We start from the raw sequence: 22325 nt of genomic DNA, 5'->3' as shown, positions 1-22325 counted from the left end.
ACACCAACAGTAACAGTTGCCATGACAATAACAAAAGTAAGTAGTAGTAATAATAGCAATAGTATTAACCAAAAGCAAAGATCTTAATCACAACAAGAATACTTTATGGAGTGGAAAAGTTGATCTTGGCTTTTTCTGATGACTGTATGCAACTGCTAAGAGATTTTTATATGAGCCTTTCACTTGATATTACACTTTTTGACCTGATGGATTATATACTTCTTTTTGAGGTAATAATTTTCTGGCAAGAGTCACAAGCAAAGGACTTAATGAAACTGATGGAGCATCCAAATGCCCTACGTGATGAAATACCAAAAGGCTCAGGGAACTGGAGGCAACTGTAAGAATACAGACTTCTGAGTACTCCAAATACTACAGCTGGATCAGAACATCAAAAGAAGCATATACTATTATACATGAGAAATTAAATCAAAACTAGGATCTCTTTCCCAGTGCTGTGGTTGCAGAACACATTTTTAAAGCACATCTTGTCAAAATATGTCACTGAAGTCACCCCAGCTTAGAAGTTCCACCTTTTTTTTATGCTCTGAAATTATTTGAATGTCAAAAATGAAGCACAATGTATTTGGTTAATCCAATTTTAACCCTTCTTGCAGCTATCAATTTATATCAGCCCTCAGGCCTCAACTCCTTCCAGCTCAGCAATTCCTTCTACTAGGGCTCTATCTGTAATATAAGCAATTTTCTCTTGCTCTTTTCACAGTCCCAGTCCCACTTTCTTAACTGGAAAGTGCAACAAAACAAGACAAAAAAATAGTTTGGAGTCATCATAATCAGTCACATTGTTAAGAGCTAAGTTGAGGGTTTTTTTACTGCAGATATACCAACACAAAATTAATTAATTGCATATGTATTTCCTTGCCTAGATAGAAAGGAATTTCTTCCTATATTGCTTTTCCAAATATATTATAAATAAAATATGCATAAACAAAATTACATTTTTCCCAAAGCTGAATCACATAGAACATTCAAAAATGTGTGTCAGTTACTATGTGTGTGTCATTTAAGAAATACCAGCAAGCACCCATTCTGTTCAAGACGCAGAGGAAACAGATTCCAGGCCTCAAGACACGTGGTCCATTGTTGACCAGATTAAATTTTGGTGCCCACTGACACCACTGGCTGTGGTACCTTCCACTGAGGATGGCATGCCAGGATGCTGCAGCCACCCAAACCTGGCACCACCTTTATTCCACCAGTGGTGGCAGAGTGGCTTTGCAGGTGGAGAGCAGAGCTGAGGAGAGCCTGGATTGTGTCCCTCACAACCTGGGCTTGTGTCCCTAACACCCTGGGCTTGCTTTAATGGCTGAGGTGCCCACAGGGCATGGGGAAGTGGCCTGGAGTGAAGTTGTGCCCTTGAGGAGTCCCCAGTGGTGCACAGCAAAGAGCCCAGAATGGCCAAGGCACTCCAGGTAACTGGGTAGCCCAGTTTCAGCCTGAGCAATGCAGTGTACAGCAGCACCTAATTCCCAGTAACTGGGATGTGAAAGAAATGGTGAGATGGCACAGAGTACAGTCACAGTGTGGGTAGTGAAGCTCGTGATCTTTAGGCTATATACATATCATCTGCTGCAATCCACTTGCAGGGTAAACAAAGGTTCTGTTTCCCCATCTAAAACTCCCCAGCATCCACATGGCCTCACCAGCCACAGAAGTCCAAAAAGGTCTGTTTTAAATAAAAAAACCTCAAGTAAACACAATTTGGCAACAATAACTTCCTCTTAACCAGACAGCATTTTCCAAATGATGCACAGACCCATGTAATTATTTAGAAAAATAAATTGGACTACTAGGCTACATATATTGATAAAATATAGGAATGCTACAAATATTACCATGGGAAAACTCTTCTCAATAGCAGTGTTAGGGTGAGAGACCAAAACATTTTAAACTAAGCTTTTTGCTTGATTTTTAAAATAAGTTGATTGTTCAGTGTTCTGCATATAGAGGGATGGAAAGTGCTAAATGCTGCCTGTGATGCTGGGGAAAATTCTGAAGATGTACTCTGCTGCTAAAGTGGTTATACAAAGTCAGGTTAAACACTAATCCCATTGATAATGAAGGATTTTGAAGGGAGTCTATTTAAGAGTTTTAAATACTCTGTAGGGGGCAGTTTTGAACCAGATTAATGAAAATTTTAAGCTGGTTGATTCAAAATTATGTTTTTATACTCAGTTTTATTATCCTCAGAGTCTATATGGGCATAATTTATTTTTTTTTAGGTAGATCTTGGTGCTTAAGCAAACAGAGAGCTGCATGCTATTGTATAACATCACCCAGCTGAGAGGCTTATCTGCGTGTAAGGTTCAGTAATGGTAGCTAACAATGATTTTTTTAAACTACCAGTTACAGAGATCCAAAACTGAATAGCAATGATTAGAACTTCATGGCAGAGGCCTGCATAAAAGCCAGCTCTGCAAAAGGCCCCAAGGACAGAAGGAGAGTTGGGGATCGCCTTCAAAATTCTTGTTCAGCTCTGGAGGAACAAGAACTAGGAATCAATTTTGTTGTGACTCAAGAGTATTTATGACATTTATGGAAGAAAGAAGAAAGCAAAAAAAAATGCAGCCGATTCTTGGAGAGAATCAATTCTGATTCTTCAATTGGTATTGCCTGCAGCATTTCCAAATGCCTTTAAACATGGTATCTTCATTATTTACATTTATTTTCAGTGGATATGATGCTAGACCAGGGAAAAAGATGTCAGCACACTTCAATGTGTTAGCTCAAAAATTAAGACTTAAATCAGCCTCTCTCCAGCAGCACACCACTTTGAAGTACCAAAGTCAGAAGTGGACTGTTGATCTGAAACAAAAAATAAAACTATCCTCTCAGCAAAGTGATGGTCATTGTTACAAGGATTTTGGTCATTGTTACAAGGATTTAAGTAGAAGTGGCTCTAGAGTGCAAGAGTAGGAGAGGCTCAGTCGCTGAGTCTTTTTTGCACTGGAAAGGAAGAACAGTCCAGGCCTCAATGAGAAACATGAAGCTGTATATGTAGGCGAGCTCTGTAATCGATGGCAGAGTATTTCCAGTAGAGTCAGTGGCTCTCCATTGATCCCCATTATTCTGATCTGAATGAAGTGTCTTGAAGCCAGCTCTAAACCACGATTCACAGCTAAAGTTGTTACTTATCTGACACTGTAATCATGTGAGCAGCCAGATTCACACTGAGCACTGGCTGGAGCTAAAGGGATCAACTTGCTAATGTCCAGGCTAAGAATGAATGCTCGCAGATGATCAGACTCAGCAGCTCTACCACTTAAAGCTTGAAGCTGATTGTGCTGCCTGGACAGCTGCTGGGATATCTTTCCTGTCCTTTCCTGGCCTAAAAGCTGTTCCTATTCTTTTTGAGTTCATGTACAGGGTCTGGCTGGGATGAGGCAATTTTCTTCACAGCAGCCCATATTCTGCTGTGTTTTGTATTCTGTGACTAGAACAGCACAGCTGACACAGCAATGTTTTGGCCTTTGCTGAACAGGACTTGCACAGCATTGAGGCTTTCCCTTTTCTCATGCTCTGCTCCCTTAGAGGGTAGGCAACAATTTTGGGAGGGGAAACAGCACACCCAAACTTGCTAAGAGGATATTCCACACCACATAATATCATTCTCAGCAATAAAACTGGGATTGCAGAATAAGATTCTGGTTTGTCTTCCAGAATCATCAGTTGCTGGAAGACTTGCTGGGCATCAGTCTGCTTTTGGGAGGTGGTTAGTTATTTCCCTTGCATCACCTTTTTTTTGTTGTTCTTTCATTCATTGACTAAACTTTCCATTAACCCAACCCATGACCTCTCTGACTTTTCCTAGTATCTCCCCCATCTTCCTGAGGGGGAGGAGCAGACCAGGGTCAACCTACCACAGCTAGAAGAACCCCAACATTTATAGGCTGTATTACGATGCACTGTTACATACAAGAATTTCAACAATGCAGGGTCAGCTGAAGATACACAGCTTTTGCATAGGAATTTTTACTACAAGGCACTTGGAAAGACTTTCCTCCACATCTGTGCACATGCACTTGTGTTACTATAGTGCTAAAAGTTCTGAACAGGGCATTTCAGAAACACAGTGCAAACAGAACAAGTATTTATTCTCTGTTCCTGTGTCCTCTCGGCATGAGGCGAGGGATGGACGCCAGCGACGTCAGAAAGTTGATGGAAGTACAGCACAAGGGAGAGGGCATTGTGATTACAGTAACGGGATTTAAAGACATTCAGAGTTCAGCCTCTCTCCAAGGATATTCAACACACGCCGACTGGAAGGAAGGGGACGGTGAGAGCAGCCCTGTGCTGTGACCCTCAGGGGACTCCGCGCCTGCCCGCAGAGCACACCCGCGGCACGGCGGCTCTTTGTCAGCACTGCTTCCTTGGCTGAGCACCGCGGTCGGGAGGCCTGCAAACCTCCACATGACAGTCTGGCCCTCACGTTCCTCCGGTTTCGCCTTAAAACATTCTTATTTTCTGTAAAAGAGAGCCGCAGGAAGACGGGCTTGGCGTCTCCGGCCCCGCCGGCGGTGCGCGCCTTCCGACACCGCCCGCTTCGACTTGGCGGGGCAGAGCCGCCCGGGACACCGCCCGGGCCGGGCCGCGCAGCACGGCGGGAGCGGCGCATCGGCATGTCACGGCCCGCTCGGGTACCATCGGGTACGGCACGGCAGTGTACGAAGCGGCACGGCCGGGTACCGTACGGCAGTGTACGGAGCGGCACGGCCGAGTACCGTACGGCACCGTACCGAGCGGAGCGCAACTGCCCCGCCGCAAACGCCACCCGCCCGCAGCGCGGCGCGCCCCGGCCCCGCCCCGCTCCAGCGCGCCCCGCGGCAGCGAGGCGCTGATTGGCTGCAGCGCCCGCGCGGGGCCTGGTGGGAGCAGCGCCCGGGCGCCGCGCTCCTCCTGCGGCGGCGTTGGCGGCGGGCGGGAGATGCGCGGCCCGGCCCGCGGCAGGTACGCGATGGCGGGGGATGCGCGGCCCGGCCCCGAGCTGCTCCGCGGTGGGAGAGGGGCGCGGGGTGGCGGGCGAGGGGCGCCCGGCGCTCCCCATAGGAGCGCTGAGGTACCACTGAGGCCTCGGGGCACGAAGCGGAGCAGGCGGCAGGTGCCCCCTCCCTCTCCCTGCTGGCCGCGGGGCGGGGTGGGCCGTGGTGCAGCCTCGGAGGGGGAAGCCCCCGGCTGCGGGAAGGGCGGCGGGCGCCCTGGGCGGAAGCGGGGAGCGGTGCGGCTGTCGCGGCCGGCGGGCCGGGGAGCCGGGGGCTCCGCTGACCTCTGGCAGCGCCCTCCCGGCCCGGCGGGCCCGCGCCGGCCGCCCCTCGCGCAGGCTGCTGGGGTTGGGTTTCAAAAAAGAGCGCCTGGCCCACCCACTTCTCGCTCCGGCGCTGTGCCGCCCGTGTGCGAACTAATTTGCGTTTTTAATTAAGGCTCTGCAAAGCCTAGGACTTTTGTGGGATGCTTCCAGACGGAAACAGCCGAAAATGAAGTTTAAATGGAAAAAAGTTTAGTATTTTCTTGTAACTGAGGCGTCCTAGGACAGGCTAGCGGTAGGCGGTGGGTGATGCTCCTGGTTCGGTTTTGGTTGTTTCCTTGTCCGCGGCGCTCAGCTGGAGAAACTTTTTATGGTCCCAGTGGAAGTTTCTGAGGTCAGTAAATTTTGAGCAAACTGTGAGCAGAACTAGGGATTCAATTTGAAAGGTAGAATTCGTGCTCTTTGTAGTGGTAAATATCTAAAAATACTTACAGAAAATGGAATGACTAAGTTTGCAAAAAGACCTATTATTTCAAAAGCATTGCCCGTTCCTTAAGGGGAGAGATATGTATGACTCTATGCAAGGCCTTGATTACAAGTTTCTAACGTCATTTTTTTTTCTTGTAGTATGTCTTCTCTTGATGTTATTCAGTCTTGAATTTCAGCATGTCATTTATTAAAATTTACTTGGGAGACTGAGTTTTTGGAGAACCTTTAATCTGTAAAACATTAACAAGCCTGAAGAAATTTGAGACTGAGTTGATAAAAGTGTAATGAGATCATGAAGCTATTTTCTCCACCCGGGTGGATGGGCGTGGATGTCTTAGTGGATTTTTGCCTCATTCAAAGGAGAAGCTTTTTCTGCTCTGGTCTCTGAGTCTGGCACTTCTGCTTTTTAATAAATAAATATTTTGGGAGTAGAGGAGCTGCTATGAATATTTTTTTTGAGAGAGTCAGGTAATAAAATTGATAGCAGTGTTTTCTTGAGCTTCTCTGTTCAGTGGTTTTAATGCTTCTTTTGTCTGTTTTAAGCCTAGGACATGTTGCAGCTATCTTACATGTGTATTGCATCAGTGATAACGTGTGTGGAAATAAGCCCAACTGCTCTAGTGCTTAGTCAGTGAAATGCACAGCTCTGTGCTAGAGTGCAGTCTTCAGAAGGGAAAAGTCCTATGCAATAATTTGTTGTTTAGAGCATGGGAAGGAAGTAACTTGTGGATGATCTCTTGCCCTGGGGAGTAGGATAGATATTAGTGGTAGGTATGTGGGGTGGCAGGTGAGGAGGAAGGAGGAGAGCTTGAACCAGTTCAAGACAATTTGTGTTGTCATGTCAGGAAGAAGAGAAGGGAAGAAGGAAAACATCTGAGGCACTCCATAGTAATCATAGAAAGTTTTCCACCTCCTCACTGAGGATTCAGTGACTAAACTGTAAATGTGAATCTGGTGGCCCTAATCCCTTAATACCTCTTTGGGGAAGGGTTTTGGTGGTATTGCAGACTTGCAGAGCAGCATCTGTAAAGCCTGTCATCATCACAGCTCCTGTAAAATCAGATGCATAGTGACACTTGTTGAACCTGTTTCTCTTCCAAGCATTTACCAGATATTTAAAAAAACCTTGTGTAGCAATAGCACTGTGAATGTGTTATTGCTATAAGCCAGAGTCACCAGTAGCTCATGGATAATTTGTTCCCAAAAGATCCTCTAACACTTCCAGTGGAGAGGTTCTCAACCTATGGTTTGAAGGAAAATGGCACACGCAAAGGCCTTCTGAGCATTTCTGTGTTTGTCCATGTCCACAGCTGAGAGCCACCATTGCTCCTAAGGGCAGTGGCAATGATAGGGAAACAAGCTAGGTCTGGGAGCCTTGTGCTGGCTTTACAGACTTCTCAATTGGCTATTTGATACAGTGTCTTTATTGCAAAACAATGTAAAAGCTAGCTATGTCTGTAGGAATATCTGGGAAGAAAGTGTAGGCTCAGATCTACAGCGATACCCATCATGCAAAAGCTCGCCTGTATCTGCAAAGTCACAGTTGTGTAAATTTCTTGGTGCTAGATTATGTGTTTAAAAAAAAAGACTGCTGTTTTACTGAGGTGAGTTGCTGCAGTAGTGATTATTTTGAGAATTTGTTCGAGTCCAAGGGGTAATTGCTATTTCTGTGTCTCACTCTGTGGTGCTGCTAATTTGGCAGCAGCAGAGCTAATTTGCCCATCTGTTCTAGCTTTGTTCTCATGGCATTTCTGATATGGATTTCCTTATCTTTAAGGGTTGGTTTCTGAAGCCAGTAGGGCCTGTAGTTCTGAAGTCCTTGGCTTTCTTAGAAGGTGGGGACACTACAGCAGTGTTTGTGCTAGTGAGCAGTGCATACCCTAGACATATTAATTTGCTCTAGTGGCCTGAGACAATTTGAAAACAAATTTGGATTGAAATGTATCTTTCCATTTTTGGCCAAAGGAAGCTTAATAAGCAAGATAATGATCACTTATATTTCTGTCTGGCTAGATCACTGCTTTGTTTTAACAAGTGTTAGTGTTTCATTCCAGAATGAAAAAGGTTTGAGTCCTGATTGGGATTGAGCATTAGTTTAATGTCAGGGTTGTTTTGAACTGATTACTTTTTTGTTAAATAGGTAAAAAACTTGTATATTAAATGGATGGAGAGAAAGCCTGCCATCCTAAGATTCAATTGATTCAACTATCTTCTCATGGGAAGTTGCTGCAATTTTTTTTCAGGAGCTTAGACCCAGATCATCAAATTAGTGTTGTTCATGGGTTCCAGGTTTGTGTAGGGTGAGGTGAGCTGCTCTTGCCCCTTTGGAATTGTTTTTGAGTCATTTGATGTGCTGATGACTGGGTTGTGAGTTGTGCAGGGAAGACCTGCCAATGTTGTGCTTTTGTACAACAAATGAAATCTTTGAAACTGGTTCTTTAAACTTAAAACTGAGCACACAGCATGTTTTTGTTGGTGAGAGCATGAAAAGAAAATAGATTTGAGAAATTTTCTCATGAACAGGATAAGATGTTAACAGGGTGTTAATGCTGAATGCCTAGAGTCGCAGCTAAAAAGGAATACTGAGTTATGCTTAGGGGCAGCAGAGGAAATAACTGGAGATTAGTATCTTAAATAATTGTGCCCAATACTAAGTTTTTAAAGTTGTTTTTCCTGCTGGAGTATTTTGGTGGCTCTTTTTGCAGTTCATTTGTGCCTGTGTTTTTGAGAACTCCCTGCTAGTTAAGTATTTCCAAAAGAAAAATAACTTTGGCCATGTCTGAGCTGATCAACTGACTTACAGGGAGGCTTATGAATCAGAAAACTGAATTTAAAGATAGCACATAGGTAGATAGCTGGACAATGGCTTTTTACAATGTTTTGATTTCTTAAGATGTTGGAATGAATTTGAGAATCTTTGATTATGTTGATAGATTACTCCTAAGTGCTTGATGCTTTATTTCTAGCTGTGAATTCTTGTAGAAGATTGATAGCTCTGCCAACATTTGTCCACAGTAGAAGATGGGTGGATTAATTTCAAGATGGAGGGTAAGTAACATTGTGTAGCAATGTAATAACCTTTAGCCCAGAAGATGGGAGTATCTAGGACATGTTGACTATTAATGCTGGCTGAATGAAAGCGCTGAACTTTTCCTGTGAGTATGTTACTTAGAAGTCCAGTAGTGAGAGATATCATGATGAAAAGTATTTTTTGCTAAATCACTAAACTGTGGAACTCTGCTGTTGTCCTTCGTTCCTTTGCAGTACCAATCTGGCACTGGCTTGATTAACTTGAAAAAATACAGTTTTAAGTCTTTCTGTAAATCTAAATACTTTTGTTGTGCATAATTGGGATAGAAACTACAGCATCTGTGACTTAACAGGTTGGTGACCTAGATAAAAATAGGTATGTGCAGAATACATTTCTGGCTGTTTTAACAAATGGTTTGGTAGCTACTTACTCATGTACAAGTCTGTCTTCCTATCTGCTTTTATTATTTGTTGAGTGGTGTACTGAGTTTGAGGAAGAAGAGGCATGAGGTTTTTGACCACTCTCCTGGCAGGTGTGAGTTGCTTGAGTCTAGGTTTGCTTTTGATTATTAGCAATTGACTGCAGAGTCTTCCTTACAAAACTCCATTAAAGGTAAAACTTTAGGTGGAGTGTCAGTTTTGTGTAATAGAAACTCACTTTCAGGGTGATGCAGTGTGAGCTGTGGCTTTTGAATTTGTAGTGTGAAGGGTAGGGAAAGATTGTGGCTTGATAATTCTCAGAAATTAGGAAAGGTTCCCAGAAGGTGGATTTCCAGTTGCTCCTGTAGGGAATTTTACTGGTGATGACAGCCCTTATTTGCAGGTGCTTGTGATTTATTTGCACCATATGTCCTTATATGGAATGAATAGTAGTAAAAAGCTGGAGTACTAAGATTAGGGCTTCCTCTCTGTATTCTCTGTGTTTTGCCTATTTCTGCCACTCATCAATTCTGTTCTTGTTTTGCTTTCCACCTACACATTCATTATTGCAGTAGAAGCATTATAGATTTTCATTTTTTGTGATGTAGGAGAGGAGCTTTCAGGTAAGAGTAATGCCAGCAGGAAAATAGTGATTCATTACAGTCCTTTCTATTTGTCACACTAAAGTAGGAAAACTTCTTACCTTTATGTAAAATAGATAATTTATTAATCTATTATGAGTATGTCTTTTTGTTAGGAAACTGTAAATGTACAGTAATTCACAAAATACTGAGGCTTTAAAAGTGAGATTAATATCTTTGTTCTTTCCCTTGTAAGCAGGCAAAGCCTTCCACCGTAGAAGTATTAGAGAAAATAGATAAGGTATGTGTTTGCTTTTTGGTGTTTTGTTTGATTTTTTTTGTTGGAAATATATGTCCTTTTGCTGGCCATGTATTTCTCTCACATTAGGTAAAATACTCTCATGAAATTTTAAATTATTTTGGTACCTATTCCAGTAGTAGAGATTGTGCACATCAGAGAAATTGTTATAATTTTTCCCCTTACTGTTTAGTAATTTAAAAAATACCAATACTGTATAATAGTGAGAAGCTGCAGGGCAAGTATTTATTTAGAGAGCCTGAAATGGGAATGAATATGAAGCTGCCTTGATTACACAGTTCAGTTATAACTAACTGTTAAAGTCCCCTGTAAAGGAAAATGTCACTAATGCAAAGTTCCATTCGTCAGGTTGATTAGAAAAGCTTCAATGTATGGTTTTATGTGTAGAAGTTGCAGCTGTAGTGGTAGTAAGTAAGGTCAGGGGCAGAATAACTGGATAGTTTGCTCAGTAATCAATTGTGATATTTCACCAGCATTTGTGACAGATGTCTGTACTCTGTGGGGAAATTAACTGTTTTGAAATATGCTGTTGATATTTTTTTTTAATGAAGCTGTGAGTACTTCTGTTGTCACTTGAAATACTGTGAGAATGGTTAACATAGCAGAGCATTGCTCCATCACTTATTAATATACCATCATACAGATGTTCATGATTTCACTCTTAATGTGAGGAAAGTACTGAAAGGAAAACAAATAAAATGGTGGAGAGGTTCCAGCAATTTGCCATGTTAGTAGAAAAGTGTCAGAGGCATTTAACATTCCACAGGTACGTGATGAAAACTTTGGAATGCTGAGTATGTTTAGTACTGACTTATGTGATAGTAAAGACTGCCATGCATAAGATACTGGTATTTTTCACTTCTCCCAAATATACTAATGCATTACAAATGTGAAAAAGTGCTGATTGTAGACTTTTCTTAGCAATTGCTAATAAGGTGCAAGTGGCCCATGTCATAGCCTTATTAGTATGGAGTATTTATGCTATGAAAGTTATCTTTGGGCAAATATTGTCATTTATCAAAGAGCTGCTTGGCTTTTCTAATCAAGTATCAGACTGATAGGGCTGATTTTAGCAAGCATTTAAAGGCAGCTTAGTAAAACCTCTTACTAATTGCACTAATAAGGCTGAACCCTGTTTATTTGCAGGAAATACAGACATTAGAAGAATTTAGAGAAAAAAATCAGAGGCTACAGAAACTATGGGTTGGAAGACTTCTTCTCTACTCCTCACTTCTTTACCTTACTACTTGCTTAATTGTGTATTTGTGGTGTCTTCCTGATGAATGGACAGCAAGGCTGACAATGACACTTCCATTTTTTGCATTTCCATTGATGTAAGTAAATATGCCTTTTTTATTTTCTAACTGCTGTCTCTTATAAAAGGAGATGGAAAATACATCTCAGCAGGGGTTTGGGTTTGCTTTGACAGTCCTTGAGATGTCATAACTTGCTGAATTTTTTCTTCTAAAATAGCTTCAAGTAGTTAGACATTCCCCTTTCTTTGAGGGAAATGTCTCTCGTGGGTCTGGGTTTAGTATAGAGCTAGGTCTTATCATCAGAAGATAATAGCATCTAAAGTTACTTGGCTTATCAAAATTATACTGGGGCTAGAGAGCTGTGTCTGTACAGCTGTAAGGTAATGTAGTATATGCACAAGGGCTTTATTTTCACTCTATTTCTTGGGTTTTATTTTTATTGTGATTTGAGAAGTAACATTACTGTACAGAAGTAACCAAAGGTGTGTCATGTACATATAACATGTAGTGTATAAACCTGGGAAAAATACAAGAATGAGTGGAGAAACTTACTTTATGTGTTAGGTGACTCTTAACACAGAATGGACTTGAAAAGTAGTCACCTTAAGTGTGTTGAAGACTACTTTTACATATTTAGCTCTTTTTCTGGAAAATCACTGACTGTTTTCAAGAAAATATACAGACTTCATTGTATGTGACTAGAGAAAATATTGCCTACGTATTTGTTCCACTGAGCTGATTGGCTGCTTATCCTGAGGAGTGGCTTTTGTTGTCTAAGAAATCCACATTTCTAAAAGTAATAAAAAGGACTCCCACCTCACTTAACAGCTGCTTTGCAGCCTCCCCTTCCTCCAGACCGTCGGGGAGGTGAGAGCAGCCTACTGAGCATCTTCCCTAACGATGGGGAGCACAGTGCATTGACTCATTTGCTGAAATGATCATAAGTACTTCCATTTGTACAGCACCTTTGTATGAAGGCATGGTTTGTAGATGCCCTAGCTTTAGACTTGAAAGGCAAAGTCAAAGTAAATATTTGAGGCTTTGTAAGTTTGATAAGCATAATGTAACATGTGGAAAACCCCCAAGGTGAGGATGGTGTTTGTATGTTATACTGCATTATCTGTAATATACTGATATATTGCTGTTGTGTACTCCTGTGGAGAAAATACATGGGCAGTAGGATCTTGACTGGAAAGGATTAATATAAAAATTAGAGCTCAAATTAATCTTTGACAGCAATGTGAATTGATTTTGTTCTTAAGGACAAGTATTTTAAAGTCTTTGTTGTTAGTGTGTGAGGCTTGTTCATGCTGATAGGAAAGGCTTGTAAAAGAGGAAGTATTACCAGCCTCCTTTCACATAGGTGTGTTAGAATTAGTATAGAAATGAAAGTTTTTGTTATTGAAGGTGATAGCTTCTTGTGCTGTGGTTTGAATTTACATGTTGGACTTTTATTCTCTAGTTTGTCTTCCAGTTCTGCTTATTTTTCTCAAGATGGCTCTCTGTAAAATTCTGATTTAGATGTCAGCTTACTAGCACTTAGAATCAGTCTGTTGTTCTCTTATGACTTGCAACTGTTTATCAGATTTTTTTTTCCCCTTAAGCTATTCCCTTTCAGCTTTTTTTGGCAGATATGAATGGCAAGCAGCTGCCAGCTTGTCTTTGTTCTCGGTCAAGAGGTGACTCCATGCTGAATGCCTGGTGCCACCCAGTAATGGCTCTAGAGATTTTTCAGACCTAATCAAACTGGAGTATGTCTGCCTTTTCCAGCTTGCAGTCAGTCACCAACTTATTTCTGCCTTAGGTCAGTCCCTCAGGGTCTCAGCAAGTTACTGATGTTGGTAGAGCAAGTTAAGTTTTAGGAATATAACTTCATTAATTTTAAATGTATACTGAAATACTCAAAAAGTGGAAGAAATATGTTAGCATTTTAGAGGGGTGCTCTTCTTGAACTGATTTTTATTTGAATTGGTTTTAATTTGCATGTTCTGATTTTCAAAGAAATAGAGTTTCTTTTTTGTAAAATTGGTTGAAATGATCTGCTAATAAAATTTAGTCTCGGATTTCTTACAGAGGAAATGCTTTTTTATTTCATGATGTCTGACTTCATATTTAGAATACAGCTTTAGGTAGAAGACTATTAAACATAGATTTAAAAAAAAATAATGCTTTTGCCTTTGTAACAAGGTATTTAAGGCAATTTAAACACTCTAAACATTTATTTCTTCTGATACTTTAGAAAGACACATTGTGTGTTGTGCAGGCAGATAAATCCACCTGTATTATTAGATGAGTTGTTATAGCACACCTTTGGACGTGGAATACTTAAACTTCTTTGTTTCTCTTACCTTGGACTGGCTGCTCTCAGATTCCAGGTGCCTCATCCATCTTGCCTAACTTGGGCTGTGTTGTTAATACTTGAAGGCATTTCTAACAGGGCAACCATTGCATAAATACAGAAGATGTTCTTATGAATTAAGTCATCATGAAAACTCTCAAAGCCTTTTGCCTGCTTTCTTATGCATGCTTTTAGCTAGATAACTATTTTAGCCTTTAAGATTGCTTTTTTTTTTTTTTTTTCTTAAATTAAACATTACTAATTTAGGCTCTGTTATTTAATTAACATTAGGAGGGTTTGGGATGCTTGGAATGGCTTGGTGTATGAGGTTTGCCACTTTTCTTAGACTGAGTATCTTACCAGGAAAAGTGTCAGCTTAATATTAGAAGCAATTCTAAGCTTTAAAACAAATGAAATCCTGATGATTGCAGAGAGACCTTTCAAATGTAAAATAGTCATAGATCAGTTTAACTTCATCTTGACATAAACTGCTCCAGCTAAGTCAGCTGAAAACCTACAGAAACTGAGTAGACTGAGGCCTCTCTAAAATCACTAGGACTCTGGTCAGTTAATTCTGCTTGGGAGAGCACTTGTACAATAGCTCTATCACCTGGTTTTCATTGGTGTTAGAATTCTTCCCACAAATCTCTTGGGCATTAATTTTGGTCTGAACTGGTAAGTTCCTTTTTTTGGATAAAATGCATTATTAATCTATCAAATAAGAAGTGATGACTAAGTAATTTTCAGATGAACATTTTTTAGCAAGTGATGATATTGCTGCTGCTGCCTTAGTATTTCTGCCTTAAGTAACAGTTAATTTCAATTGAAAGGATGCTTTTATTTAGAGCAGTATTGATGTCTTGTTGACAAGGTGCTAATTTAGTTTTTAGTTTTATATATGAATAGTGTTTTAAGATTTCTGTCTTTTGTATTTGTGAAATAAAATCTCATCTGCTAAGTGTTGTTTGCTAAATGACTTCAGAAGTGGTTACTGTAATATAATTTAATTAATATAATTCTTCTTTTTGTTCTAAAGAATCTGGTGTATAAGAACACTGCTCATTTTTTTCTTTTCCAAACGGACAGAAAGAAATAGTAAGTACTTTTTCCTTTTTTTTTTTTTTTTTTTTAAGGATATGTAGCCAGTTGAGAATGATGCTTGCTGTGATAATGTAAATGCTTTTATCATTTGGCTTCCAGGAAGACAAGAGTAGCCTTTTGGTTGATACTGTAATGGGTAGCATTAGCTAAACATTTTTATACTACATAGTTCATGAAAGAGCAGGAAGGAAACTGCTTAATCTTTCACTTCACTTATAAAATTGTGCCAACTTTCTCCTGTCTTTGCATGTGTCAAAAGTGTAATGGAATAAAATATGATGTAGAAGTAGGATCAAGGGGAAAGGAAGTATAAACAGTAGTAGTTGTTCCCTTGATACTTGCATCTCACAAGTATTCCAGCAGTCATCTGTTATCCTTATACAAAAGGGAAGAGATTTATAGCAGATGTGTCTAATTTATTTGTTAGGATATATTTTCTCTCCCAAGTTCTCCAAAGCATACTTATGTTTTCCTGAGTGGGAAAGGTATAAGCGAGTGTTTTTCTGCTTTTTTGAGAGCAAAGGAAAATTGGAAATTGTGTTAGAAAACCAAAAAGTAATGGAGGTTTTCAAATATATATAAAAAGTTGTTAAATTTTGTGTTAGAATGAATCTGCATGCTATTTAAAAACAGCATCTGTGGCACTTGTCTGCAGTAGTTAGAATTCATTTGAGACTTTCCTTGAAAGCAGTCCAGCCTGTAACAATATCTCATGGTGATGTGAGCAATAATACAGGCAAACCTCAGTGTTGCACTGTGTTTTATGACTTGCAGAGCAGCATGATGTATTTAATTTGTGACAGCTTACAAGTTAAACATCACTTTTAGAATTTTTCTTAAACCGAATATTTGCATTTGGTATGCAAGCACAGAACATACATTTTTATGTAGAAATAAAATTGTCCATATATTCTGTGGTGCAGTGTGATTCATTTCTAAGGTGAAATGAATGATTTGCATTTCATGGCTGAATAAGAAAAAAAAGTATGTTTTTCTACTTTGCTTAAATGTCTTTATTGCTGTTTTGAGGATACAGGCATGTCTGGTGCTTTTGTTGAACCTGTGTTTAAAGGGTTTAGTAGATGATAGAACATGCCAAAAGGGATTATTTCTCTGTGGTTCCAGAGACTGGATAAAAATGAAGTGCTTTACCTCAGAGATAAAAGTCCTACATTTGAAAAAGAAAAATTGAATGTAGGGTTGAAGCAGTCAAGGAGGAGAAAGCATAGCTGAGAGAGCAAACTATCAACCAAGTTGCTCAAAACCAAATGTTTATTCTGGGATAAGTTAGTATAACATACTGAGACACTGGAGGTGGTTATTTAATGCAATCAAGCTCTGTGCTGGATAATCAGTATACACCAGATTTGGGAATGATGCTGTGAATGAAGAAAATTTGTAGCTAGACTTCAGGGAAGGTGATGCAGAGAGATGATGGAATTTCAGTTTTTAGGACAGTCAGGCAAACAAGTGTTAAAGATTTAGGTTGATTTGTCCCAAAGCTGGAGAAAATAAATGAGGTATGTTGCAGGTATTGACTTCCCTGGTATGATTTTTTTTTTTTTTTCTGTAGGTTTAATTAAGATAAGATATGTTGGTTTCTTGAAGATAGTTTGCAGTAATTGCCATTTGGCCATGTTTAAGGGGCAGGTGTTTCTTGAGGTGTTCTTGTTGAGTACAGGAGGTAAAGTGATCAGAAAGAAACAGCCACACTTGAAACTGATGGCATTGCTTTATGGGAGGCTGTGCTTGATGATGTTCTAGGCATTTCTGTACCAAAAGCACTTGCAGTTTCTTGAGTAACCATTAATAGCTGGCTGTGTTCTGCTGTTTATTTGGTTTCATGATACCACACTGCATTGCAATACAATTTAATCTATTAATCTGTGTGGGGCAACGTGTGAGGCTGTGTTCTAGTATAAATGTAACATTTGGTGAAAGGAGATACTTTAGTGATTTGAAGATGCACACTTTTTGGAATTGTCTGTCTTCTGTGGTCCATCCCAGGCTTAAATATTGTCTTTTCCCATGTCCTATAAACAAATGATGATGATTCTAGTTACCCTTTTATTGTATACTTAATAACCTTTCAAATATGTACATGCCAGTTTTAGTATTTTGCACATTTAATAAGAGGTCTGTTTGATTAAAATGGATTTCTGCATTCTGGAATAGTTCAATTAATTATTTGTTCCCTTAATTTTAAGTAACAGTTTTCCTGAAGTAACTTTGAATGTATGGAATACATATTTATAAATAGTAAAAATACAAAAAAAGGTGTGTTTAGTTTGGTTGGGTTTGTGTCTTGTAGGTCTATGAAGCTTTTTCTGTCTTTAAAAATGGGTAGAAATAGGTATATTTTTACAGGAGGTAAGCTGCCAGTGTTCAGTAGAGCTGAGAAAGGGTAAAAAGTTGTACAGTTTATTGTTAAAATCTTCTTGCTGTGAACAGAGATAGTAGAAAGCTAATTTGTTGAGAGAGTATCTTCTGCATTAGGTGATGGTTTATTACAGCGAGATTTCTGTGAGTGAGTGTCAAGCTCCAAACATTGACTTTCAGGAAAATCCCACATGCATTTGGCCTTTCTTCTTTCTCTTCCTCTTAGAGAGGCTAGGTGTTGTGCCCACTTCTTGCAACAGTCTCTTAACATTTAGTAGTAAAATGACCTTCTGGTAGCTGTTCTTACAAAACTGGGCACTTTGCTGTAGTCTGAGAGTACAGAAAGGGGGAAGTAGATTGAGCTTTGAAGCTTGGAATTGACCTGGCATTTGAAACTAGTATGTGTTAAGAGGTTTATGTGAAATACTGAAGCCAGTAAATCTGGTACTCAGATATGTTAATGCTTAGACCTCAAGCATTTTTTCTGTATTTTGAGTAATGAGATTAAATGTATTTGGTCCATTGTTGTACCAGTTTTAATGTAGGTCAAAGCAGGGCACTGGCCTAGAATTGGTTTGCTTAATGAGGAAATGGTACATAAAATTTTTTAATAGTTATAACTGTAAAGTGATAACGGTGGGCTATAATTTATAAGCAGTTTCAGCATTTTAAGTGATTTATTTTCACATAAAAACTCTAGTTATTTTATACCAAGTTTACTGATTAGAGTTGGTAGTGGTCAGTGCATAATTTTTCCTGATATTTCAAGGTGAAGTCAATGTTTGGAGTGTGCTGAAATTAATTTATTTTTGAAAACTAATGTATCATGTCCTTCTTTTAGATGATGCACTGGAAGATTTAAAATCCCAAAAGAAAAAAATAGTAAGTAAAACTTCAAGAAAAAATGTTTGCTATGGTTGACTACAACTGATGTATGCCAGATATTTGCACCAAACTTGATCAGCAGTTAATCTGAGTAAGAAAAATTTTGGATGGACAAGATTCCAAGTCTTGGGTGACTTGCCCTCTTTGTGAGGTTTGTGGCACTGAAAGCTGTTTCCTCTCTGTTTATTACTCCATAAGGAAGCTTGTTGAGAGAGGAAGCTGTTTTCTTACATGGTTGGCTTCACCTGCCTTGTAAGGCAAAACCTTAAAACAGCCACAACCCAAACACTCTCTGCCCCCCAACCCTGCCTTGCCAAAGCAACTCCTCCTCCCTCCAGAAATGCCAAAAATTCCATTATGGTTCTTTGTTATTAATGAGTTTCCCAAAGTGTTCACCTCATACCTTCTGGATTTTGCCACGGTAGTTAAATTAATAAAAAACCCAGAACAAAGATTCCAAAAATGAGTTGGGTAAGAGTCTGCTATTATGTCATGATCTATGTTTTATCACTTAAAGTGTAGATGTAAAAAAGATAACCTGTAACTTAATTATGTCATTAACCTTTGGTAAAGAGGATTTGCTGATATTTAAATGGATGTGTCCTTTGCTTGTAGTGGTGGTACAAAGAGGTTCAAGAGGTTTACATTATCTAGGGAGGAAAAATATGAGCAATGTTAAGTTTATGAAAACTGCTTAACTGAAATCAGTTAATATTTCCAATTAACATAGTCATTTGGTAGGCTTAAAGGAAAAGTTCTTGAAGCAGAAAAGCACAATGGAGAACAAAAGGGGTTTTGGAATCTTAAATGTAAAGTCTTCATTTCAGTTTAAGTTTAGTTTTTTGTAATCATGAAAATCTTTTTTTATAGAATAGAATTTTTGTGTGTGAGAAGCAATGAGGACAAAAGCCATCGAATAAAAGATTAGTCAGGAAAAACCTAAATGTGTATTTTGCATATGCAAAACATCAAAACAACATACTGTAGAAAAACCAGGATGAAACAATGCACAATACTGAAATGAAATGCATGCAGTGAAACAGCTGCATAAATACTTGGTAGACAAGAATGAAATGATAGTGTAACTATGGAGAATTTAAGTCTGGAAGTATAAGTTGCCATGAGTATATATGCAAGTCAAGCTTTAGTCATTAAAGACAAACTTCTAAATAGGATTAGTGAAACTGATTCTGGGAAGTCCAATAATGTGTCAGACAGCTGTTTTTTAGAGTCTGTGATTATCACGTGATCTTGTGAGTGCCTTGCTCCTAGCAGGGAACCAGAAACAGAGGACTTGCTGCAACCTCTTGCATCAGTGCACTGTTGGTATTTTTTACTCAGAAGGTGGACTCAGGAGGTTCATCATAATTTAAGATATTCAATTAAGCATTAAAATAAGATAATGATACATGAAATAACATGTTGAAATGAGCTGGAAGGGGGTGCAGGTAACAAGACAGAATACAATTAGTGTTTTAGATAAAAACACCTAATCAATTGCATTTTGTAAAATTTCATTTTGGTAATACTCAGATTTCATTTTATTTTGTTTGATTAACTTCCTTAGAAATGCCTTTGGAGTACTAATTTTTAGTTAAACAAAAATCAGGTGAAATAATGGGGAGAGAGAGAGGATTTTTTTTCTTGTTAAATTCTGATTTGCTGGTGAGTTTGCAAATAGGATTAGTTACTAAGAAATTTACATTGTGGTTCTGAAAGTATTTAGGATAAGTAAATTATGCGTTTCCTGTTTATTTCTAATGCAAATTGTTGTCTAGGCACTGAGTCTGCTGCAACAGCTGTGCTTTTTCACTTTGTTGCAGCTCAGCTACCTAATTGCTGGATAAATCTTACATTGAAGACAATTGTCCTTTTGAAAAATGTTACAGTAGACTTGTGTTTTACAGTCATGTGGCCCACCTTTTCCCTGCAGGCATTACTTGTGTGCTGGAGGGACATAAGGTGGTTGCAGGGCTTACCTGTAAATGGTGTAAGCTCCTCATCTGCTATAATGCCCTGGGGGTATTTGCAGTGACTGCTCAGTAGAAATTAATTTCTGTCTAACTTATCTTCTGGCTTTGGTGACATAGTCATATGTATACTCATGTGGGTAAAATACTTGATAAATACAGATACTTCATCTGGAAATTGCCATTGGTATGGTCTGTCCTGTACTTTGACTCAAAGTTTGTGTAATATTATCATAGAACTGACTATGCTGATTTTCTCCTAGTGAATACTTAAAAGCTTGTTCAGTTATTAACTGGGGGTAGGGATGAAGTTAATCAGCTGTAATTAAGGCACTACTTCAAGATACAACTTTGTTCTCCTCCTTGATCATAAGGAGGGATGCTGAGGTTGTGTTTGTGACTGTTTAGCTGTGATTGTGGTCTCAGAGTTTCTCAGTTAATGAGGATGTCAGCCCTTAAGCCTGAGTGTGGGTAGATGAGCAAGTTCAGAGGGTTAAGCATATTAAAGCCAGGGCACAGGACATGTATTAAGCTGATACATCTGGGAATTAGTGGAGAGTTTACCTGGAACAGCAGTCTTAAAGATGGGATAATTCTTAGCCTGAGGACAAAGTTGTGAAGCTAGTATAGTAATTACCATGCTAATTTTAGAATTAAACTTTGCTGAAGTTTGCTCAGCTACTTTGAATACTAGGCTAAGTGTAATATTAGACTTTGACAGATTTCCAAGCCATTTCAGGTAAGAGTTTAGAAACTGCATCTGTTAATCTAGGAAAAAATACCCAACTATTCTGATTTCAAGGCTGTCTTGGAGTTACATTAGTAATGGGAAAAAAATGCAGCATATGAGTTCTGTTACTTAAATTAATTACTCTTTAATCAACTTTGTCTTCAGCCTTCTAGGTGTAGACAACCATTGATATTTTCATAACTTTAGTATGTGATGAAAGCTCTGCTAGGAGTTGGTTCTTGTGTAAGCCCAGTTTTGTCTAACTGGTAAATGTTAGAGTACTGAAAATGTGCAACTGGAAACTCAAAATACAGTTTAAAATCATATTTGCTGACAAAGGGTCAGTTAACTTGGTTTTAATGTTGGCATGGATCTGTTCAGAGTGTACTTCACTACTGTGACTTATATGGTATATTTCCTATTTTAATGAAACTTTTGCTGTGTGTACTGGTATATTTTAAATGGTAGACTGAAGTGAGTTTGTGAATATAAAGAAAGACCTCCTCCTAGTTGGAGGTAAGTAATTCTCAATTTATGAACTCACATAGTAGTATGGTGAATAATGAGTGGTTTGCACCATGCCAGTACTTAAGTCTTTGGTTGCTAAATTGCCTTTACAAGAAGCTTAAAATACATTACTCATACTATTCAATTTAAGCAGCTGATGTCATTCCCACAGGAATTCTGTTTGGTTGCCTGTTGGGAAGGAGTTCATCCATACAACTGTTCATAGGAAGAGAATGCTTCTTTACCATGCTTCTTTATTAAGATCTGATTAATTCCATGAAAAAAAAATCATGCTTAGGCTGATATTACCTTTCTTAGAGAGTTCCCTCGTGATTTGGGTTGCTCAGCATTATAATTTCATTGATAATTTCAAGGATAGACTATGAGTTAGCCCTTGGCAGAAAGTAGAAAATTATTTTGTAGGAGAAGTTTTGGATCTCAGAGAAGACTGTTATGGAAAAAGAGTAAGGTGTTGAGCAATTTGCTGTGTTAGTGTTCAACATCAAGTTAACCTTTCCAAGATTATGTTTCAGGATGGTGAATGTTCCAGAAGTCAGTGTCTTGGTTTGTGTTCATAAATGAACTTCCTGTGTTGGCACAAAAGCCAGTTTTCTCTGCTATGCAAGCACAGAGGTAGAATTTAAATTTTACACAAGCTCTTACTTTCTTCTGGTAATTACACTGATTTGCTCACAGTAAGTAAACTTGGACCTTTTTGATTTTTTATTTGGTATTGTCAGCCAAATTTCAATTTACTTTAGAAAAGTATGAGTGAAAGCTTGAGAAATGTCAATGTGCCTGTAGAAATCCTGACAATTTCTATATATTTTCAAGAAATTTGTACAGAGTCAGTTGTGATACTGAATTCTTGTTCAGATTCAGCTTTACTAGAATTTTAAAGCTATATATGAATTTCGAAATATGAAGAGTAACTTGTTGAATTATCCAAAAACTATGTAATGTGGGGGATAACTTCAACATCTGAATCTTGTGGTGAGAATTGAATTATGTTTCAAAATAATGTTACTGTATTTGCAAAACTTATGTATCCGCAAAT

At 39.0% G+C, this 22325-nt stretch overlaps 1 protein-coding gene across 3 annotated transcripts in view; it reads left to right on the top strand.

The window, feature by feature from the left end:
* Positions 1-4873: 4873 nt before the first annotated feature.
* LNPK (lunapark, ER junction formation factor) overlaps positions 4874-22325 on the top strand; it is a 59310-nt gene continuing 41858 nt past the window's right edge. For 2 of the 3 annotated variants that reach the window (XR_009487353.1, XM_059853162.1), the window contains exons 1-6: positions 4874-4968; positions 8719-8800; positions 10040-10084; positions 11249-11436; positions 14733-14791; positions 18018-18058. Coding sequence is in view for 2 of the 3 variants with exons in the window: in XM_059853162.1 (XP_059709145.1) it covers positions 8774-8800; positions 10040-10084; positions 11249-11436; positions 14733-14791; positions 18018-18058 (360 nt within the window). In the remaining variant the exon portion in view is untranslated. The remainder of the gene's footprint in view (positions 4969-8718; positions 8801-10039; positions 10085-11248; positions 11437-14732; positions 14792-18017; positions 18059-22325) is intronic. The other variant, XM_059853163.1, reaches the window with a different exon arrangement.

The sequence above is a fragment of the Haemorhous mexicanus genome, chromosome 8, assembly GCF_027477595.1.
Source record: "Haemorhous mexicanus isolate bHaeMex1 chromosome 8, bHaeMex1.pri, whole genome shotgun sequence".
Lineage (NCBI taxonomy): Eukaryota > Metazoa > Chordata > Aves > Passeriformes > Fringillidae > Haemorhous > Haemorhous mexicanus.
The sequence above is the reverse complement of the archived record's forward strand: the minus strand, read 5'-3'. Positions and strand labels throughout refer to the sequence as shown.